The 22,527-nt window shown below is 39.8% G+C and overlaps 1 protein-coding gene across 1 annotated transcript in view; it reads right to left on the reverse strand.

Annotated features, from left to right (window-relative positions):
• The window catches only part of MGAT4D (MGAT4 family member D), a 35,437-nt gene extending 13,423 nt beyond the window's left edge, over nt 1–22,014 (reverse strand). Inside the window, exons 1-7 of the mRNA XM_065634296.1 lie at nt 21,924–22,014; nt 10,531–10,692; nt 8,266–8,406; nt 6,163–6,296; nt 4,049–4,095; nt 2,025–2,138; nt 642–717 (exon numbers count right to left, since the gene is read on the reverse strand). Of these exons, the coding sequence (XP_065490368.1) occupies nt 642–717; nt 2,025–2,138; nt 4,049–4,095; nt 6,163–6,296; nt 8,266–8,406; nt 10,531–10,692; nt 21,924–22,014 (765 nt within the window). The remainder of the gene's footprint in view (nt 1–641; nt 718–2,024; nt 2,139–4,048; nt 4,096–6,162; nt 6,297–8,265; nt 8,407–10,530; nt 10,693–21,923) is intronic.
• Between the last annotated feature and the right edge of the window lie 513 nt (nt 22,015–22,527).

A 22,527-nucleotide genomic window follows, 5' to 3' on the forward strand; every position in this document is an offset into this window, starting at 1 on the left:
AATTTTTAAAAACTGTTGACACTCATGAGCTACATGAAATTTTATGGATCTGTTCCACTACTGAATAGTCATGATAAATTTTGGAATCTCTGGTGGTGATTGTTGTCTTTACAGAGTGCAAATTAGCACAAATCTAGAATGATGGCTAAACTTAATCTAACACAATAAATCTTCTAGAGAGTTTAAGATCTGTACCAACTTGCAGTATAACCTTTCCTCCAATGTGATTATACTGGTATGTTTCCCTGTCTGGAAAAGTCCTTTAAGGTTTTTTTGGTTCACTGTGATCTGAGCTATAACCTGGACCTACCACCACTATTCTGTCTTGCTGCACCAAGTAAAAACACATTAAACTCTGACTTTCTTAACCTAATTAAATAAGGGTGTCATGCTTCAGTTACCATGTTATTCAACCTCACAAACGACAGGAAGGTACAGATGGATTTAATCAAATAGTACCTGGCTGCAGGATATATATAAACACAGAAATATGTGGATACTTGTAAAGAGCATAGGCAAAAGGCACAGAAAAATCACAATAGATTGCTGTTTTTATTGAGGCCTTTGGAAGAAATTAAAATTGCCAAAGCTAATAATCAGAACAGGTGTATTGCAGCTACTTAATGATAATGTGAACATACCTGTAAATAAAATGTTCCCTTAGGTTGGGCATATAGCATTAAAAAGCTATAATCCAAATTCTGTTTAGTTCTCCACCTAAACGTAAGCAGCAAATTCTGATAAGCTTTTTTGGGGGGTTGCAAGAGTTATATGTATAACAAAAGCATTTCTAATGCTCTACAGTTTTTTCTCTACAGAAATTGTAAGGTTGAGTATGCTAACTCGTTAAGTGAATAAGAAAGGAAGCAGTATTTTTTGATCTAAAAATTTCTCTACAATCAGTGTAAACATTTGTAAATAATTTGACTTTCCTATAAAAGTTAACATTAACTAAGAAAAAAAATATTATCTGTATCAATGCAGCCAGAAACAAAATGTCTAGCAAGTATATTCAAATGACTTAAAGATTCTACTCTTTACATTATGAACAGTAGAGATCAACACACAATCATTATTTAAAGATCTAAAATTAAGTGCTTTTACTGATGAACAGCACAGAAACAGGTTGATAAACTTCATTTTCAGGTTAAATGTAAACAGAGATTTTTCTCTACAAAGTACTGTATCTCATGTACCAGAGGATGAAGCTGATGTTTGATAATTCAATGCTAAAAGACTAGAGTGTAATTTATCAGTATTCAATTATCATAAAAGTGTATCTGATTCAAATCTAATAATATGTGAAACTTAAGTACAAGCATGTAAATATGTTTATGCTCTGAAAGATCTAAGGTTTATCTGTAAACCTACTATACATGCATACATATGCTTGCTGATTTCCTTCAACCTAAACTGTCAGTACTGTAGCTCTCTTGCTGCCTTGTTAGGGTAGCTTCTGATAAATTAGTTATTGTTCATCAAAAGAAAATTACTTTCCTCCAATATTTCAGTTTTGTTAGGTCATAATCTGTCTCAGTGAATTTGAGGCACATGAGCAAATATGATCACCTGTTACAATGTATTATTAATAGTAGCATAAAAAGTCCATGGTCACCAAAAGTTGGATCATTAACACATTAACTACAACAGTAGTTGTTTCTAGTTAGTTAAGGGGCTACAGGGGGTTTCCTTCGTGTCTTCTCAGAGCCTCTCCCGTATCTGTCACATAAAACATTTTCCTATTTTTTCCTTTATGACCAGATTGTCTAGCTTATCACCTCTTGACATTATCCACCTGGTTTAAAACCTGTGGGATGCCTGGCGTCAAGACCCAAAGGAGAAGCCTTGGCTCTCACCCTGAAGCTGATGCGCAGCATAGCTTTTCTCAAGACCTGCTCATATAATTTTTTTTAAATGTCCATTAGCTCGCAAAAACATTATCACCTCCAACAACGTTGATTTTTGCAGAATTTTCCGTTTTATACTCTTAGAAAAAGTTGTTAGGTCTTCTACAGCTATCTTACCTTACTCTGTCCTCTGAATCCCCAAATGTTTTCTTCAGGTTGGAAAGATCTGGATAATAAGAAGTAGGAGGAGAAATAACCTCTATGACTCCAGACTGGATTTCTCTGGGGAAGCTGTGAAGAGAATTTACTGAAATGTCATTCCTCAAAAAGGCTTTTGAGGGCAACCGCAGCCAGCAGCTCCCCAGAGTTAGGTCTGCTCCTCCAGAAGTAGAATTCATAACTCAAGTGAAGAAATTAAATCATGGAGACTGTAAATTAGGAACCGAGGTGTCTATGAACGCCATCAGAACAGTGAGGACAATAACTCATCAAAGTCACACAAGTGTGTCTCAGAAATCCTGCCCATCCTGCATTTATAGATGCTTACTCATAATCTTGAGATGGTTGCCGAAACACAACAGTAACTCACGACTAAATCCACTGTTTAGAACTACACGCAACTGTTACCCCTAGAGTGAGGTCAACTACCTTCCTTACACTTGCTCTAACTCTGATCCTACATTCTAGCCAAAATAATACTGTCCTGGAGTGGGGGGTTGGTATGGGGAGTTCTCAGAACTGAGTTCCCCGTTTTCTATGATTCATTAAAAACTGCTAACATTAAAAATTAAGTGCATCACAGCACAAGCATGCTTATGAAAAAGAATCTCAGACTTACTGTGTAACACTGACAAAGCATCTACTCTGCAGTAACACTTTCAAAAAACATAAATATGGCGCGAGTGCTTAAGTTGCTGCACGTATTGCACCTTGGGGTGCTCAAGAGTACCGAGGAGGACTGTGTCTCACCTTGTCCTGGCTGCAGCACCCCCAGCTGAGCTAAACCCTCTGCAGGCAGGAGGCTATTGCTGTTACTTAGCTGGCAGGCTCAGCTTCTGCGGGAAACCTGCACCCTAAATACAGCCTGGGAAACCCTTGAGCGGAGTGGGACACGCAGCAAAGCCTCAAACGTGAAGAAAAAGGGGGCAACCTCACCACAGATCTTGTTACTTTTTTGCTGTAGTTTTGATAGTATTCTAATAAAGCACTGATAGAAAGATTGAGAGCTCTCTCGCAGTCATTTTAAAGAAGTAGAGAGGGGAAAGGCTGTTTCACTTCAAATACTGGCCAAAGTGGGGTTCCCTTGGAGTACTAATTCACGAATGAGCTTGTACACCAAAGAAACCAGCAACACCAGTACCACAGCACAGGACAGATTACATCTCTTGCTTCTTTCAGTCAGCTGCACTTCAGGGCTTTTGGCTTTGTATTGTGACTGTTAGCAGCACTACACAATTTCTTAGAAAGCAGCTTTGGTAAGACAAAGTAAATTTACCAATTAGTGTATTTTTTTTTTTTTTTGCACAAACGTTTTAATTTAGTAGTTGTTCCTCTCAAGCTGCTCTAAGGTTTTTAACATGCATATGATGCTGTAAACATCTATGGGAAAGAATGATAAAGGCAAGCAAAACTGCAGTGGGAACGAAGCCTTCATTTGGTAGCTCCGGCATTAGTTTGGCAGAAAAAAGAACACCCATTTCATGTTACCCATCGTATAATAGTATTTAACATTATAAATATAATCTGATTGCTGTCCAAAATCCACTACCTTCACAAAAAAAGAAGCAAACAAGGGAACAAAACCACCCACAAACCATGTGAGAAATCAGAATACATTGCAGGGCCGTGAAGTCAGTGAGGACCTAATATGTGTAGCCTCAGGTGCCTTGAATTACATCATTAACTTCATGGGGAAAAGACTTCGGTTCAAGTAAATATTTATCAGTGCTTAAGCTCAGACCTTGCCTGATTAGTTAAAGCATATTTATGAAATAAGAAAAGGAAAATAAACTGATATACATACTTCCGAATTTCACAGTGTCTTACAATATACATATTAAGAGAGCATCTTTGCCTCATTTCTTAGAAGGTCCATTTCAGTATGGTAGGGTTGTAATTTATTGCTGAAATGCTCTAATTCTTTCCATAAAAGCTCAAAACGTGTTTACTAGCTGTTTGGTGTTACACTCCATAGGACTTACCTGGTTTTAATACTTTCTGCAACACTGTTAACATATTCTGCATTCACCTAAAGAAAAGAAGGGGAGTTCCATTTCAAGTCACCAATTTTTGTATTAAGTAACATTTTGTAGGGGATATTTACATGTAAACAATTCATTTTTATTCTTCAATTCTTTTCCTTCCAAACAAAAGCAACATGTTATAGCAGCATTTCTACTACAGGACAGTATGGAGTTTTCAAGATAAATGAACTTTCAATGTAATTTCTGCACAAAATTCTGTCCTATACCTTTCGGTTATGCTAGAAAAGCAAAGTCATATAACTGTCAGTAAAAAGAGCCGCTTCAGGTTAATCGCACAAAAATTACAAAAGAGGCCTGAGCTGTTGAGAAAAGTCACCTAAGCAAAAGTTTCTGAAGTTAGTGATACTGAAAATTTTTATTTAAAGTTTATTCCTAATATAACAAACTTATGGCTCTTAGTCTGAAAATTCTGAGGACATACTAACTCATTGCTGCTGTTTCATAAAAATACCAGTTTTAGTGTGGAAAACATATCTGTTAATGACATCAAACAGTGCTAAATTTTATGGATGTGACTTCCAAAACAATACCTGTCTTAGCAGTTCAGATTGTTCTTTTAAATACACCTATAATTGTTACCAGCTAGATATTAAATTTGTAGTAAGTAAAAAAGGATGTGATAAGTAAACAACTGTCATAAGGCAAAAATACCAACAACTTTGCAACTCACTTTCAGTCACTCAGTTACTCTGACTTAACTCACTATGTAACATTTGATCTTCTGAAACTTTCTAGGAAAAGGGAAGGTGTGGATTTCTGATCAGTGAACCTACCTGCCTTCCTCTCATAATTATGTGTTCTTATCACCTCTCCCAACAGCACAATTAACCTGCTCTAATTTACTGGATGGCTGAGAAACAGAAGCTGCCAGGACGTGACTTTGGGGATGGGAAAAAGGAGAGAGACTGACCTTTACAACAGCAGTTTAATCCTAAATTGGCTGAAACGTATTACTACTACAACCCAAGCTACCATTTCCTAAAAGTGCCACTTTAGGATGGTCCACAGTGGGAAACCGTACCATTAGGAAATTAACCCTTAGAAGCCCAAAGAACTCTGTGAAGCCCTGTAGTAGAAGGTTTCTCTGAATGGCAGCTAGGAGAAATACACAACTGTAAAATAAGTTCAGCTTCTGAAAATTATGCTGAAGGGGAACTTTACAGCCAGTAAAACTGAGCCTATCTACTTATTGTTGTGATCCAAACAGAAAAGTGGAAGTCATGATTTCACTTAATAAAGTGAATTATGTTCTGTTTGACAGTACTACAGTTGCAAAAGCTGCTCTAAGTGATGATTGAACTAAAAAAGCGAATTTTAACTGTTAATGAATACATGTATGAAATTCCACGTTGGTTTTGGAAGGACAAAGAAATACGAAGAAAAAATATGAACTTTTGAATAATTGCACAGTCATTTTACCTGCAAGTAACTATCACTAATTTCCTTCTGTAGCTTTTTCCCAATGTGATCAAGACTTCTTGCAATGAGAAAAAAAATCGTTTACCCCTAATATTTTACCTTGAGCACTGTTTACTTTCCCAACCATGAAACATTCATGTCCCTGAACAGTTTTCTTTTTTACAAGAAATGGCAGTACACAAGCAGAAGTCAAGGATCTGCATATCAAGGTACTTTGTAAGATATGTGATGTCAAAATGGCAGATAAGTAATCTGTACTTCTGTTAGACTGAGTAAGTTTACTTTTTCCAGGTGCTATAGAACCTTTCTGGGGGGGATTTACTTTTCCTTCTTTGAGTACTTTACTTTCAGAGATAAATAATGAGTTCTCATGGTTTCGTTTGAAAATCTGACTGAAGCAACTGTGTCTGTTAACGTAATATGACTTTTTCCCCTTCAGTCATATGAGTTACAGGGTTTTTTCCACATATGAAGACTGAGGCACTAACTGCTCCTTATATCCTCTAGCCCTGAAGAAATTCCTCCCAAAGGCCTGTCAGTATTTTGCAGCCATCTCCTACACTATTATACTAAGATACAAACTTCCATATGCTGTTTCTAACAGCATACTGCATCTTTCCATGCAAACTCACCTCTGCTACAAAGATGATAATTACACAGTCGTTCTTCTGTTCTTCAGAAAGTTCGTACAATAGGGAATGCAGTGTAGCCATCAGATAGTGTTGTTTTTCCCTTTTCACAGTAGGAATACCCATCACCAGTGAGACTGCAAAGAAAGAAGTCCACGAGCCACATAATTTTATGTCAGGTAAAGGGAAACTGAAGTTACATTTTAATTTTGATTTGAGGTGACCATGAGAACAACTGAATGGGACTATTGTGTTACAAGATAATTATAACCACAAATATTCACTGGTTGGTTTGCTTGGTGATAGTTAATATTCCAATAGCACTGTTAATATTCCAATAGCACTTGCCTTACTGCCTGGAAGAGAAGATGCCTGCAGCTAAGTCCAGGTTAGAAACACCTGTTTCTGTATTATTAGCACCAGGTCTACACTGCATAGACTGTAAATATTTGAGAACTTGAAGATATCGCTACCTCTGGCAAACACATAGGTAATTGCTAACGGGTTTCAAAAGTGGATATTGTAAAACAAATGCTAGCTCTTGGTATGGAGTCAGAGTTCTGAGTAGTAAGAGTTAAAAGAACATGACTTTAATGAGCAAGTTCTCACAGGAGGTGCGTGCTGTGTATCTCAGAAAGGAATCCAACTAAAAAAATCTTTCTGAGCAGCTTAAATGATAGGAATCCATGGTTTTTACATAATCAATTATAAGAAGAGGGAACCTAGATATTATTGTCTTTAAGAGGAAAGGAACTGAAATTGTCTGTGGGAAAGACTGCACTAGTAACACCTGGGCTATATTAGTTTGTAAGCGGGATGTATCTTTTTTCATTGGTATGGGTATTACCTAAGTCAATGACCTAATATAGCTCAGTAAGCCTGTGGAATTCTTAGTCCTTGCAAAGGATTCCTGTTCACCAAAATCTCGTGAGGCTGGTAAGGAAGCAAAAGATTTTGAAGGAAAAGAGTAGGTGCAGTTAGTGACTTGCTCCAGACGTCATCAACTGTGCCAGCGTCAGCCCCAAAATGCCAAAGTTCCAACATTCCTTCCCAGCACACCACCTGCTAAACCGTTGGGGTTTTGTTTGGTTTTACATGCTGAAGGTCAACCTGTACTTGTTAAAGTACAGTCTTGCTATTGTGATTTTTGTTTTCAAGTAAGTGAAAATTAAACATTCTTATAGTACTTATTCCTTTTTATTATTATTATTTTTTTGGCTTGCTTGCTTGCTTGTGAATCTACCCGGTTTTCTAAGAGTATCTTGGAAATCATTTTGCTGACTACCTCTGGCCTTTTGCAGACTGACACTGATGTATTGGCACTCCAGTGAGACCCATAGCACTAGATCCCATTGCTACAACTATACCTACTAATCAGAATACTGTAGAAACTTATCCATTGTCATGGGCATGGCCAAGCCGTTTTATTAGTTAAATCAAAAGCAATACAAATGTTTCTTTACATAAAATCACCCTAGAGAAATGTCAACATTTCAACAAAATACAAAGCCCAGCAAAATGGTTTAGTTCCTTGTTTGCTTACTGCTTTTGAATGTTCTTTTTACCTACCCAAATCTTTTAAAAGATTTAACTTTCTAATTTGTATTATAGTTCACTGGAATTCATTATGATTTGTGCAGCTACCAGCTGATTTCTCATGTGGATGAGACAGTTACATTGAAGATTTATTAATATCCTTTAAATGATCGCATCACCTTTCCATTTGCTTCTAACTGTAGCAAACTAAGGGCGTTATAAACTCTCCTTGGCTTCCTCATTCATACTAATTTTGTGGGGAAAAAATGACAGCTAATGCATCTTAGCTGTATGAATATATGACTAAATCCAAAAATAATACCGTTTTTCAATTATGACTATTTTTTGTTGCTATTTGAAAAGGTCTATCAGAATCCTTGGGGGTAAAGACTTGAAACTGGGATGGGAGTGGTAAAGGTGCTTTAGCCATGCCCATTAAAACTTATTCAGTTTGGCAACACTATAAAGTTTAGGGCGAAAACCCACTCTGAACTTTGAGTATGCTCCATTTCTAGAACTTAATATAAAATATAAACATATAGAAAATATAAGCCAAACTTTATTTCATACCTCCAGTTCTCTGTTGCCCAAAAATAACATTTGGAAAAATGGCATCTTCGTATTCCTGAAGGTGAGGTAGGTAGTAGTACATGTTTGTAAGATGTACCGGCAGTTTTCTGGTGAGGTTTAACACTTGCCACTTCGTATCATCTTAAAGAAACAACAAACCCACACAGACACATAAAACAAAAAGCCAGCAGTGAAGCCTATTATTTGTTTTCCTCAACGGAATACTAAGAGATTACCACGCACAAGGTTATTCAATCAGAACTATTCCTCAGAAGTGATTGTATGTCATATATTATAACCTCCTGCAGTGATAAACTGGGAATCGCCCAGTAAACACACACATAATACCCCCAGGTGACTCCAAGTCTGAACATCCTGGAAGTCTGACTGCATTTCTCTGTGCTTAAACAGTTGCAGGACTGGGCTGTCTTCAAATATAATAAGCAGTTGCTCTAAAAACAGCAGGAAAAGTTGCTGTTTGGTTTTTTGTTTTTTGCACAGTTGGCAAGCAACTTTTTAAATTAAAAAAAACACAGATTCTGATTAGTTATATTATTAATTACTTAACAAAGCTAAATGCTTTCCCCAAAATGTAACACATGGTGGTTTTCAGTGCTCAAACAGAAGTTCTGAAGTTATAAAAAGTCCAAGGGCAAAAATGACAACCATTTTTGTTGTACAATAAAACTTGGTTGGAACGGAAAGCAGAAAAGTAAAAATAAAATGAAAACTATTCAGAAATTTCTGCTTTAAATCCTGTGAATTGACAGCCTGAATAGTTTCTGATATTTAACTGGCTTCAATAAGAATGAAGAGCAGAGGGAAGGGGGACTTGCACTCTCCTCTGCTGCTATTATGTGTGTGAGGCGATAACTCTGTCCCCAGTACATGGGGCTGTTGGTGGCTGACAACACGGTCTCTATTCTAACGCTTATAAGACCACAACGCTGCCAACACTTAAGCATTTGTTTATACACATCTGAACAGTCCCACTGAGATAATATTGAATGAACAGACAAAAAGAGGCAGAGAAGAACAGGATAAGAAATGAAGCTGACTACACAAAACACGACATGCACCTTGTTCCTTTTTCCCCTTAACAGTCCTGGTTAATTCCCTGCTTTAATTGGACACCAGCCAGCTGTATTAAATGCAACTAAGGATTTTTAAAAAGTAGTTTTCAGTAACATCCAGACCCTTTTTGAAATCAGGGCGTGTTGTGGAATGCTTCCAGCACAGACATGCCCCTTCTGTTTTTCCTTCTGTCCCCAGGGAAGTAGCTCTTTCAGTCTGAGCAGAGAGGAAGACAGATCCTGCACTACTACACCATTTCTTTTAGGGGACAGAATTGAATTTTTTCATGTATTCCATGCAATTACTGTGTGCAGACAGATAAGGATGTACAATAGTCTATAAGCCAATGATCCGTTGTATTTTTAAATAAATAACTTTAATTAAACAATGGGAAGAATCCATATCACTGAACTACAGAAATCTCCCTTACAGGTGTTCTTCTAATTGGCATCACTTATAAGCATCCACATTTCCTTCGGATTATTAACAAACTACTTGTAAGATAAAAATTAATTCTAGAAGGAACATTCTTAGGCTAGAACATATCTAGCCAGCAGGACCTCATCGGGCTTCTCGCCCCCTTGGTTCAGGCAAGCACCCAGCTGTGTGCACTCTCCCTGCTGAGATGAGGCTGCGTGCCCACCACGGGCACCGCGGTGCCTGTGTCCACTGGCAGGGAATCTGGCACAACAACGGATGGCAGAGAACTTATGGCCAAAAAAATTGCCCTCCAAAAAGTCACCTCACCTGGACGGGAGGGAGAACAGGACTGTGGAACAACCGAGGTGTACCTGCCTTCCAGGTTAGACGCAGCTCTAGTATTTACCAAGGTGTGGTGGCACAGTAAAAGCTGGTAAAAACCAGCTCGTTCAGTGCTCTGTAGCTGGCAGTGAGAGCGATACACACTCTGAGAAACTCGATCAGCAGTATGTACAGCTTTGCTACTGTGACACCACTGCAGCCTATTGTGTTTCCTCTTTTTTTTTCACCTCCTTATTTGTTTAGTTACAAACTGATCCTATTTAAAGAGAGGCTACAGGTTACCTCCCCACACTTTTTTAAAAAACAGAAACTTCTACCTAATGCTGATATAACCAAAAAAATTATTTTTCTCTCTACGAGTGATAAAGAGACATGAGCATATAAAAAACTTTGAACTGCTAGCACAGTACATTATTTAAACGTACAAACCTGTATGATTTGTTGTCAAGTTCATTCTTTTTGCAACTATACGTTTAATTTCATCTAGGGCACTGCTCAGTTCATGTGATCTTCTTTTATTTTCCTTTTCAGCATACAGAAGTCTTTGCCGAAGTTCCAGAAACTGGCTTTGGTACATGTCGAAGTCATTTCCTGCAATGAGAACATAATTTATTTTCAAATAGGTGAATTATATGATGGAATAAAGAAAGTTTAAGAATAGGACACAGTTGTGAAGAAGACATGACCAAAGTGTGTGAACAATAATAAAAGAGGCTGCTCAAAGTTTCTTCATAGAGTGAAGAAGTCTGGAAGAGTATTAAGAAGCAGAGTTGAGGCACAGCTGGGTAAAGGCTTGCAATTGAAGACAAGAACGAGAATATGACATCCATAATAAGGAAAAAGTCAGCGAAAGACGATGAGTTGCAGGGGAAGGTATTATCCAGTAGAGTCAACAATATTTTTCACTAAGTGACAAAATCTTGATGACCTTTGTCACACTGAAGAGTGTAATTATGTCATGGCTTGTCTTTTGTATAAAACAGTATTAAGATTAAAATACAGATATTAAGGTATTCAGTCTTCATCTATGAGTTAAAAACTGTCTGGAATATATTAAGAACTATTAGTAAAGATGGTTATTTGAACTCCTGGATATATTTAATTTGGTAACAACTGAAACTGTGCTCTGGATTGAAGGATACATTCACAATGCATAGCCCACCTTTGATGAAATATTCCACAACCATATCAGTAGTAGAAACCCTTTATTCTCAGTAATGGTTATCAGACACCTCTGCTGTTCTGTATTGTATTCTCAGATAATGTCAACATGATGTTTACAGTCAAGATCCACTTTCATAAGAAGCAAGTACTGTCAGAACTTCTCGGTTATCACGGATAATAGACTCATACCTGTCAGTGCCTCCACTGCCTCACTGCCACGTGAATAAAGATTGTTAGACTTGTCAAAATTAATATAAGGCAACATTTCAATAATGTCACTTCACAATAGGAAGAAACTAGAGGGCAGAAGTGGACTTCACATAAAAATGTTTTGTAATGCTGCTTTTTTAAATTGTTGTTGGGTTTTTTTAGTTAAATGCTGTTATTAGATGCTCTTCCCATGCTGTTGGTGAACTGTGGTGAGTCCAGTCCTTGTCAGGGCGCATTTTCTAGGGCCCATCATTGTCCCTCATCAAACGTGAACTCCTGGGGATTCTAGTCTGTAAAAGAGACTAAAAGCAAAATGCCCAGGTAATACAAATCTGTGAGGATTTGCAGAGGCATTTCAAACTGGAATTAATTTGCCTTTTGGATAAACGGAGGTTTTTATTTGCAGTAAACCCAAGTGCTTAATTTAATCAATAAATGTATGATTGGAAGATCCCTGATTTTAAAACATCTAAGAAGAAAGCAGTTAGAAAAAAGAAGTAAACATGTGATCTGTATTATGATTACTATTATTGGTCTCATTAAAAATTTCAAGTATGTTTAGTAAAATTCCCCTAAAATGAATGCTTCCTAAAATTTTATGAGACTCTTAAAAATGTTTTGAACTGCAAGAAAGGCATTCATATCTAGGAGTATTATGTACTATGCAGCTATGAATGTAAATTTAGCATTGTTGAAGGGAGGGAAAAACTAGATTATTTCAGCTGTGTGTAGCAAGAAAGTTCTGCTTTACTGAAGTATGCTTTCCTAAAAAATAATTGGAGAAAAAGAAAAAAAAAAAGGAAGACCAAATGAGGAAAGAGATGGAGAGTCCATCTTTTAACAACTGCAGGGGAATGGTTAAAATAGATTTCAAATACAAATCTCTCATGAGGCATCAGGCTGCAGAGCTAGAACCCCAAACCAGCTAAATTGTTGCAGCACCTAAGGAAGAACCCTTTCGTCAAATACTATGTAGGAATACACTTGCTTGTTTTATGCTTTCCTTTCATAGCTGTGTTTCCAATGCCCAAATCTAACCTTTAGCTTTTTGTTTTAGAATGCATACAATTAAATAGAAACAGGTTTAAGCTGATTCAGGTGACTGCCAGACATTAATCATACTGTTTTCATAGCGAGAAAGTGATTCCAAACAGAGTTGATACATGTAAACACAGTTGAGATTTATCTTGCAATTCCAAGTCAAATTCAGATGTATAAAGCAAAGATACAGTAATGGATGTACATTTTTCTTTAAATTCCAGTTGCCTTTGTTAAGAGTATAGCATCAAGCACCAAGAAAAAGTGGAATTTAACTCACAGTAAAGTTCCACGTGCTCCTGGGAAGATGCCAGAAAAAAAGAAAGAACTCACGATCTTAGGATAAATACATGCTATCACTGGATGCAACTAACTGCTTCTGAAAAGGGAATCAATCTTTTTGTTAATTGAGGTGTTTTATAATTAAATGCTGGAAAGTGTTATTCCATTGACATAGCCAGTGTTGTAGTAGCATGAGATTTTGCTAAACCAAACTAAAATTCCCCTCAGGACAACTACATTATAAGGAGGAATCAGTAAAGAAATTGCAGATGAATAATAACATGGTAGTCCTCCTCTTTACAGTTCTTTCAGCTACCCAGTGTCAGTGTGACCCAAAACCACTGGTGTCACTACCAGGCTGACATTCTGGGCAAGCACCAAGTAATTGTAGCTTTATCTGCTGACTTAGAGGTGAGCCTACCAAAAAAATCATAGATGCCTCTGGCAAATAAAAGCTCAACACTCCACTGTCACGGAGTACACCCAAAGCAGCTGGCATTTGTAATCAGCCTTATCGATTTCTTCAGGCCAGAAGAGGGAAACCACATTTTTGAGTCTTCCAGAATTGAAGCCCCTGTTCAGTTAGTAGAATGAGACTCTCAGTAATTGCTTATCACACCCAATTTTGACAGCTGGGGAAGCAAGGGTTTGACAAAAGGGATGTAGTATTCACTCATTCTCAGCAAAGAGGAAGTTTGTTATTATAAATCTATATAGTTCAAAATAGAACATGAAATAAAGTGTTATTAAAGCATATGTAAATATTAGAGCAATAGTAACTACTAGCAAACCTCGGTAAAAAAATGTTTGGAAAGCAGTATTGAGCCTTTTGTATTTTGCTGCACAAAAAGGTACCATCACGAACAGTATTTATTACTCGTATAATTGCAGCAAACTAAGAAGATAAAATCAGAAGCATTATGAAGCTAAATACTCTAAATATTTAAATGGTTGTTAACCTTAAATGGATTTTAGTGTGTGTGTGGAAAGCGTTGCTCTTTAAGCATCTAAGGATCTGCAGAGAAGTAAATTGCTCACTTGGACAGACAGAGAAAGGGCATTTTCACGAATGTACCTCCCTCTGGCAAGGCAGGGAGGGTCAGGAGAAAGGAACGCCAGCTGTATCATAAAATACCATCTGTCCCCAGCCATAGCCTGACTTGGCAACACATTGTCTGCCAATGGTGCTCCCAGCAACGGGGAGTGTCAGGATAAACCCAGAAAACAGCAAGATGAGGACCTATGGCAAAACTACAAGAAGTAAATGAAGGTAAAGGCTTCTTTTCCCCTTGGTGAGCTGCAGACTAATCCCTCTGCCGCACTAAGGATTCCCTATCAGGGAACTGCAATGGGGTTGTGCTGGCTGAAAGCCAGTGGAAACCAACCAGACTCAGTGATAGAACTCAAAGCTTTTTCAATGAATTTTCAGCTCCACTACAGCATTCCCTCTGCCTGTTTGCTACACACTGTCATATATACTTATGTATACTCTAATTCTAAGATGGCAATACTTAAATGGTTTCAAATGCAATCTTGTGTTATCTCCTTATATATATATAAAACTTTCTGCATAGGAAACTGAAACTATTTAGAAACAATACTAATCTCTAAAGCAAATAGTCATTGTGAAAGTCAACCGATTATTTCTTTTAGCTCCATGCATGCATACTTCCTATTGTCATAAGTGCGTCCAGTTTTAACAATTGATTTCCGGCAATATCTACGAGCTGTAGAACAATTCATCACTATCTCCTCCCAGCATTCAAAGAAAAAACAAAATCGGGACTGGAAGAAAGGAGAGAAGAAAACACCCCACAGTGGATGAGTGACTCTCGTTCCTATTTCTTGATTACAAGCTACACTGTTTATCATACCTAAAGACACTTTTTTTTTTTTTAGAAACTGAATTTTGGTTGAAGCCCTCTTTAAAAGAAAACTATATAAACACACTAACTGCAAAAGATCTTGTCATACTCCGTGCTTGGAACCACTGCTCCCTGTTCAGATTAATGAAGCATGTTAAACCACTGAGGCATGCATTGCACTAATAACTATAGCAGTTTATTAGCTTCCCATAACTGATCTAAAATAGAGATACCTTTCTAAATCTCGTTACACGCTTTGCAAGCTTGGTTTTTGTTCTCTCAGAGTAAGGATGAAAAAAATCCCCTGAACAATGCCTCTTAGTTCAGAACAGCCAGTTCTTCCGCAAACACGTTCAACAATGTGCTGAAGTCCATGGGTATTTAAGCACCTTTCCAGGTAAGGACACCTTCCTGAGTTTGTGCATGATCTATAAATGCTTTGTTTATAGCATTACAACACAGAATTACTTGTCTCAATAGGTTAGAGACAGCCAAGAAAAGCGACCATAAAGTGAGAAGCAGCTTCACCTGCACTGGGTGAATGTGAATGTCACCCATTGTGTTTAATCTCAGGCAAAACTGGGGTAGCTTGGACTGTTGAGCTTTAACCGTAGGAAACAGCACGTCTTAAGGGATATCTTAAATCTTCAGGAGCCTCTGACGTCAGTCAGTGCTCAGGTTGGTTTATTTCATATGGTTGAAAAGAGAAGGTTAAGTGAGCAGCCTAAGAAGCTTCTAATTGTTTCCACGTGTCTGTCCTGTCCGTGCTCTGATGGCAACTGGGCTGCAGGGGCTATTGCTATGGCAGATGCTACGAGTAGAAGAAAGATTCATTTCAGCCAGGTGCAATTCTCAGCGGCTGGCTGGAACCTTCGCCCAGCTGTGCTGCAGCAGCATCAAACACGCCGGCTTGGTAAGCCAAAGCACGGGGCTTAACATGCAGCAAAGACTCTTTCACCATGTTTTTATAGCTCTCTGCGTAGGTGTCTAAGCAGAAACAGCAGGCAGCAGTATGTTCTGCCAGGGCATCTACTCATCTTTGATGATGTCCCACATTAGGAGCTTCAAAACAGTGGAAGCCAGTGGACGGACACCATATTAACCCAGGGACATCAAGGAAAAGCAACTTTGGGGGGAGGTGAGGGTTCCTCTGTGGCCGTACAGAGAGAATCAGAATCGTTTTCCAATATTAAAATGAACAAACAAACACCTTACAAAGATAAAGGCAGATCAAAGTTAATAACTGACTTTTAACAATACATTAAATTCTATAATGAGCATAGACTCATTGTTGGGTTTGGCATGAAATACTTTTTACTGAACCATTTATGTACTGTATCTAGCAGAATATAGATAATCAAATTTGTTTCAAAGAAAAATACAACTTAAGTTCTAATATTTTCTTCTATGCTGGCAAACAAATCTCATTTTAGATGAGTCTTTTCCTATATCAGAATGTAGGGAAAAGTAATCTTAAAACATTCAGCCAGAACACCACTACATGGGAAAGCAGTAGTATTAAAATAAGTGGAAAAATGTATAAATTGAATGGATATGGCATGGTGTTTGCCCATAATTGGTATACTTGTTTTTAACATACTAATATTAGTAACACAATATAGGTTCTGAATAGCAGTAGAAAATTCTGGTTTGAATATGGCCTTTATCAGATAAATAACAAGTACTCATTCACTTCAGACAATTATATGGTTATTGCTTCGTTCTGGTTAGTATTTTCAATATTTTTACTGTTCTGCCTGATGTAGCAACAATCACTCATTTATACATACATTTAATTAAATGCCTATCCACTAACTAAATTATTTCTGGGTAAAACTGTGTTCCTCAAGACTGAGTAAACAACATGAGGAAAGCGTGAAGGTCATATGTTCACACTTGTTAAAGTACAGGTTGTGATGAGACACTGCACGGCAAACAAAGAGAGGTCTGAAATGTTCCCTATCCCTTTCTCTAGGAAAACTAACAGTAATTACTCTCATTTTGTACCTGAATCTTTATAGGACTTATGACTCAGTTCCTCTACTTTCCAGGACAAGGCAGCCACTATTACATCTGTAGTAACTGCAAGAAGCCGTAGACTCTTAGTTCAGTAAATTACACATTTAGAAGCCAGTAAAACCATACAGCTTTTGTAAGTCTTGGATACAAATTTTGGTATAAAATTTGGGATCCATGAACACTAAGTCTCAAGTCCCATTTGAGGCTGTTGTTTGTTTTTTCCTACCTAAACGCAGAGCTATGCAAAAAAACCTGAGCGAACAATCCGTGGACGGGAGAAACTCTTCCCCTACCCCACAGTGCATTTGTGCCACATTCCGACTGCGTGTGAGCCCCAAACTGGGTGGCACAACAACCTCTGTGTGCCCTCAGCTCCACTGGAAGGAAACGCACGCTTGAAGGCAAGGAGGGAAGATACAGCCTTCCAGTCAATCCCCTCATCTGGACAACTGTGAAAAATGGTGGTTAAACACAGCCTAGCAGGCCTAGAGAGGAGAGGAAAATCGACTCCTGCGTAAATCTGAATAAGCTCTATCGGCTGAAATGCGAATGGTGTAATTTAAGGCTCCTTATCAAATCTGTCAAACTGCCACTATTTAATTGAAGCTTTGAGCCAGAGTGTGCCAGTTGGGTCTGGACAGAAAACCTGCAAGAAACTCCATCACACATGACAGAACCTCCTGGGGAGCTGTGCTTGGGTGCACAGCAGGAGCAGCGCCTGGCCAGCTGAAGCAAAGCATCACACCGTGGGCAGAAGATTATTGGAAATAAAAGCGTAATCAGCCGTTTGGGCTAGCATGCACATTACAATTTGTCAACTGCAACAAAACTACTTTAATCAGAAATACCTTTCTAACCCTTTTTACGCATTTTCCTGTGAAAATCTTTGTGAAATAATGAAAAATGTAGGATGTTAAACAATTTGATAAAGCTTAAGTATACTTCTGTGAATGCAATTAAACAGGAACAGTTTCTCCTTTTCTTCACCACACCTCAAAGGAACAACTAAAGAAATCCAGGTTTCACAATGTTTGACTCAACATGTATACCTATATTAACATGCTTACATTCTTGTGACATCATATTTTAGCATCACTTTCTCCTAACTTCGAGAAAAATCTTAGTTTTAATTTATTCGGATAAAGCATCTCACAAATATAGGTGAACAGGGCAGCAACACATTACAAATAAATTCAAAGGGATCTAGTCTTGTAACCTTTACAAGCAACCTGAAGAGGCACTGCCATGTGAGATGATCTGATTTACCTCATTGCTGTGACTTCTAAAAAATTCATTGTTATTCAGCCAAGACACCGAAGTTACTTTTTATTCAGGAACAGTCTTTCCTCTGATGAAGCCTTATGGAAGTTCAGAATGTGTTTATAATTCACTCTTGCCTTCTCCTTTACTGTTTTTCAAGTTGGGGGGGAAGTTTTGCTACCTCCTTACATTTACTTTTGTACTTTTATATACTTGTGATATTTCTTGTTGATTAATACTACATGAAAAACAGTAGCTAAAACAGCATGAGAAAATCACTACATATATTGTAAGTTGTATACTACTTTCCATAACTACAAATCTATATGAAGAGTATTACATGACAGCATGTGAATCAACTAGGGGATTGTAACTCAGTTGCACAACAGCAGGAACATCTACATCATCTGACAACAGCCTTTCCTACCCTCAGATGCAAATGGTTTGCTTCACACAGGTTTTGCTTGGGGCCTGAGGAGGGACCAAAAAGCTCACAGCGAAACCATGCAGGATGTGGAACAGGGATTGCTACAGCAGTCCATTTCGATTACTTGCTAATAGCAGCCTGTGTTGGCAAGCACTCCAAAGGACGTTGACGGAATCACCATGCAAGTTTAGAGAGACACTAGCAGGCTTTGTTGAAGAAACTTCTGCTTACATTTATAAAGCAATGGAAAAAAGTAAATATGAAAACTTCTTTGTAAGGGTAGTTAAAATGTATATAATATTATCCACAATAGCTGAAGTCTAGTGACTTTGGCAGATTCTGAACTTTCATTTCTAAGAGCAAAAGTGATGCAGAAGCATCTTCCCTGCCACACCAGTTCAACGTACCCATCCTCAAGTAAGTCTCACAACTGCAAGTCAACACTCAGGCTGCACTGAGTAGTTAGGAGCAGTACCAAACAGCCAATTATTTACTGCTGTCCCTGCCAGCAAACACATTTCAACTCAAATCTCTCGAGATAGCTAGCCCCTTAGTAAAAGGCTTTCAAAAGTCACTGGCTTAAGCTATTGATTGCACAGAAATCAGGACTGAGCCAATACCCAATTTACACTTCAAGCCGATACTGCAGGGCTGAAAGGCTGTAAGACTGTGAAGTACTGAGGCCTGAGCAATAGGCCATGAACCAAATCTGACCTCTAGATGAATCTCCCAACCAAATGTTATACAAGCATCTAATAATCAGTGAAATATGTATAACCATTAGTGAAATACGTATAATCATTAGCAAAAGATGTAGTTTAGCTAAAATATAATAATTAGTGAAGATGAAATGTCATAAGAATATATTTATGTTTCCCGGTTTACGCCAAGAAACCAGGTATCAGGCCTTGTTTGGAAACATGTAGTCAAAGCCAAACATGACCATGGGAATCATCCTGGGAAGTTGTCAAAGCTAGAGATAAATTAGCAGAACAGGAGCTTCTCAGATGCACCCAGGATCCTGGCCAAATCTGGAACGCACCTGAGTGCTTATTCTTTCGCTGCTTTAAACCAAAGTAAAAATAAATTTATCTTTTGAACCTATCTGTGTCCTTTGTGCTGAACCCATCCACTGGCAAAACAGACTGGAGACAAACTGAACAATACTTTACAGGGTTATCATTTACTTCTCGTATTATGGAAGTGCTTAAGACCACTAGTCTCATGCTAGGATGCCCTGTCATAGCTGTACAACAAACAAAAAAGGTTATTTGCTATCCCATCATCATTACAATCCAAGAAACAATAACTGGACAGAAACTGAAGGGAATAGTACAGACTACTGCTGCTTAGTGCAATATGCTGTAAAGTTCAAGAGCAGCCTGAACGTTTTAATGGGCAAAGCAGAAAAGGAAACTGAAAGTAAGTGGAGATTTAACAAATGTGTGGAAGAAAATGAGCAAGAGAACATCTGATAAATGAATGAAAGAGATGGGAGCTGGCAAGCTCAGACAGTACTTTGCCTCTCAGTAACAGGTGTAATAAGTGAAAAGGGTGTTAGAAAAGAAAACAAATATTGCAGTTTGAGATGTGAGAAAGTGGGAATTCCTGTACTGCTCTAGGCATGTCAGCGGAGAGGTAAATTCACCGGTGGGGAAGGGAAGAAGACAGGTTTAACCATAGCTAAGCAGAGGTATCTGTCTGTCTTTGGAGAAAACGATTTATTTTAAACCACCTTTTTTTTCTTTAAATAGATACTTCATGACAACAACAGAGCATTAGTTGGTTCGCTCCCGATGCTTTCCTCTTTGTGGAAAAAGGTAACAACATATGGCTGTTCGGGGAGCGGGTCGGGTGTGATAGGTAGAAAGCTTCTGTCTTATAACACCCCCAGGAAAAAGAAAAAAATAAAAATTCCAAACACCCCAGCATGGAACGCCAGCAGAGAAAGGCTAAAACAAAAGCAGAACGAAAATGGAATTTCAGCAATGAGGAGTCACAAAATAACATGGTGATAAGGGTGGTAACTGCAGATGGGACCAACGCTTTCTTTCTATCATCTCTTAGATCTCAGTTTCTTAAGCCACACCCTGTTTTTACTCCTGTTCCTCCTTCCTCACTCCTAGCAGGATTGCCACGTCAAAAAAGTGTCAAGATGAACAACTGTATAGTTGACAAGAAGTGATAAAGGCAGGAGGATCACCACTGTCCTGACTCTATTCAACATTGTGTTGTGGGACCAAAATCTCTACTGCCACCTCTATTTGATACAGAAACAATTAATATAAATAAATTAACAGTGAGTCAGAGTTCTGTGTTCATCCCAGAAATTACTAATTGGCTTATTCTAATTCTTCTGCATCTATAAAATCAGACCTTTTGGAAAGGTTACACCTATAGGAAGCACTTAAAGATTCACTCTCCCTCAACCCAAACCAACTGTCACACAATAAGCCACGTCTGCAGGCCTCAGAGGTACTATTTGGAGGGATCTTCTAATTTATTTTTGGAAAATAGCATCAGTTTTATCTTTCCTATGTAGGCTCAGAGAATCTTAGATGTGGCTTTCTGTAGATCTATCCAACACGTGCCACCTACATAACCTATTAGAAAGCTATTATGGCATTTTAAAGTTTATAAATAAATATAAATAAAAATTTAAAACCGGGTATTTTTTCTCTCGAATGAACATCGTGTTCTGGTGCTGAAAACATACACATGGAAAAGTGACTGTACATGAGGCACAGACAAAACTGCAGAATGGATAATGCTACTTTGTCCAGCCTAATATTAAAATGAAAAACACTTAAGAAGTGACAGCCACGGCAATCACCTTTAGGCTCATTCTTTCCATCAGAATGCAGGATAGTTGTTCGTAACATTTACTGAAATTATTTCTTAAATTTGAGGGATTCTTTTGTCAGACGAGTTTGACCCAAGGATCCAATCCTGTACACTCGTACACAAGCTTGTAACTCGGTGCACATAAGCCACGACCCTGGGGAACAAGCGAGACCTGCCCGCTCAACCTTAGGCTCTGCCGAGCCTCCGAGTCGCGGCCGGCTCCTCTTTGCCCCCCACACCCGCTGCCACGGGAAGCAGGCGGGGCTGCCGCCGGTCACCGAGCTGAGAGCTGGCGGGGCGCGGCGGGGCGGGCTGTAGCGCTGCCCCCGTCCGCGCCGGGAGCCGGGGGCTGAGCCGCGGAGCGCGGGCACCAGCTCTGTAGCCCACGCCGGCAGCGCAGCCGGTACCGGCGCTCCTGCCGCCGGGCGCCGGAGCTCCGGGAAGGGACGGGGCGACCCGACAGCTCCCACGCCCCGACCACGCAGCAGCGCCCCCGCCACGACTCGCTGCCTATCGCCGCGACGGTACCGCACGCCGGGTACCGGGCCGGCCCCGCTCCCCCCGGTGCCTCCACCCCGCCGTCAGGCGGCCGTTAGAGGCGGGCGGATCCCCGGCGCAGCCGAAGGAAGGGAACGCACCGCCGCGGTGCCCCCGACGGCAGGGAAGCAGCAGGTGCTGTCGCCTCGCCCCCCGCGGCCGGTGCCCGCTCTCACCTTGGCTTCTCTGCCACGCCGCGTACCACAGCAGGGGGAAGGCGGCACCGAGGCACAGAACCGATAGGAGCGAGCCGTACCGGAGCCGCATGTCCCGGCGGGGTGCGGCGCTGCCCGCCGCTCTGCCGCCCGTGCGCCGCCTCCGCTCGAGCAGCCACCGGCCGGGCGTGTCCGCGCCGCGCTGACCTGCCTGCCCGCCCCCGGCGCCCAAAGGGAGCGGGGCCGCGGGGCAGGGCATGCCCCGGCCCCCCCGCTTCCCCGGCAGGCAGAGCCGCCGTGCCCTCCCGCATCACGGCGGCGTTGCCCGGAGAGCGGGCGCCCGTCAGGAGGACCCGCAAGGTGCAGCGGTGGCACCTGCTCCGCCCGCCGCCGGGCTCTCCCGCTAGAGACGTTAGTATCAGGAACGAGTGCCCACGCCGGTTCGCGCTGCGAAGCCAAAAGCCCTGGGCAGAGTTCTCCCGTGACATTAGCCGTCCCGATGCCAGGACCCAAACTTATAAGCCTCTCACCTGCGACAAGTATAGGGTGTATTTTTACAGAAAAAAAAAATAATTAAAAAAACCCCAAAACTCGGCTCAGCACTTAAGCAGGTACTGTTTAGCTC

The sequence above is a fragment of the Caloenas nicobarica genome, chromosome 4, assembly GCF_036013445.1.
Source record: "Caloenas nicobarica isolate bCalNic1 chromosome 4, bCalNic1.hap1, whole genome shotgun sequence".
Classification (NCBI taxonomy): Eukaryota; Metazoa; Chordata; class Aves; order Columbiformes; family Columbidae; genus Caloenas; species Caloenas nicobarica.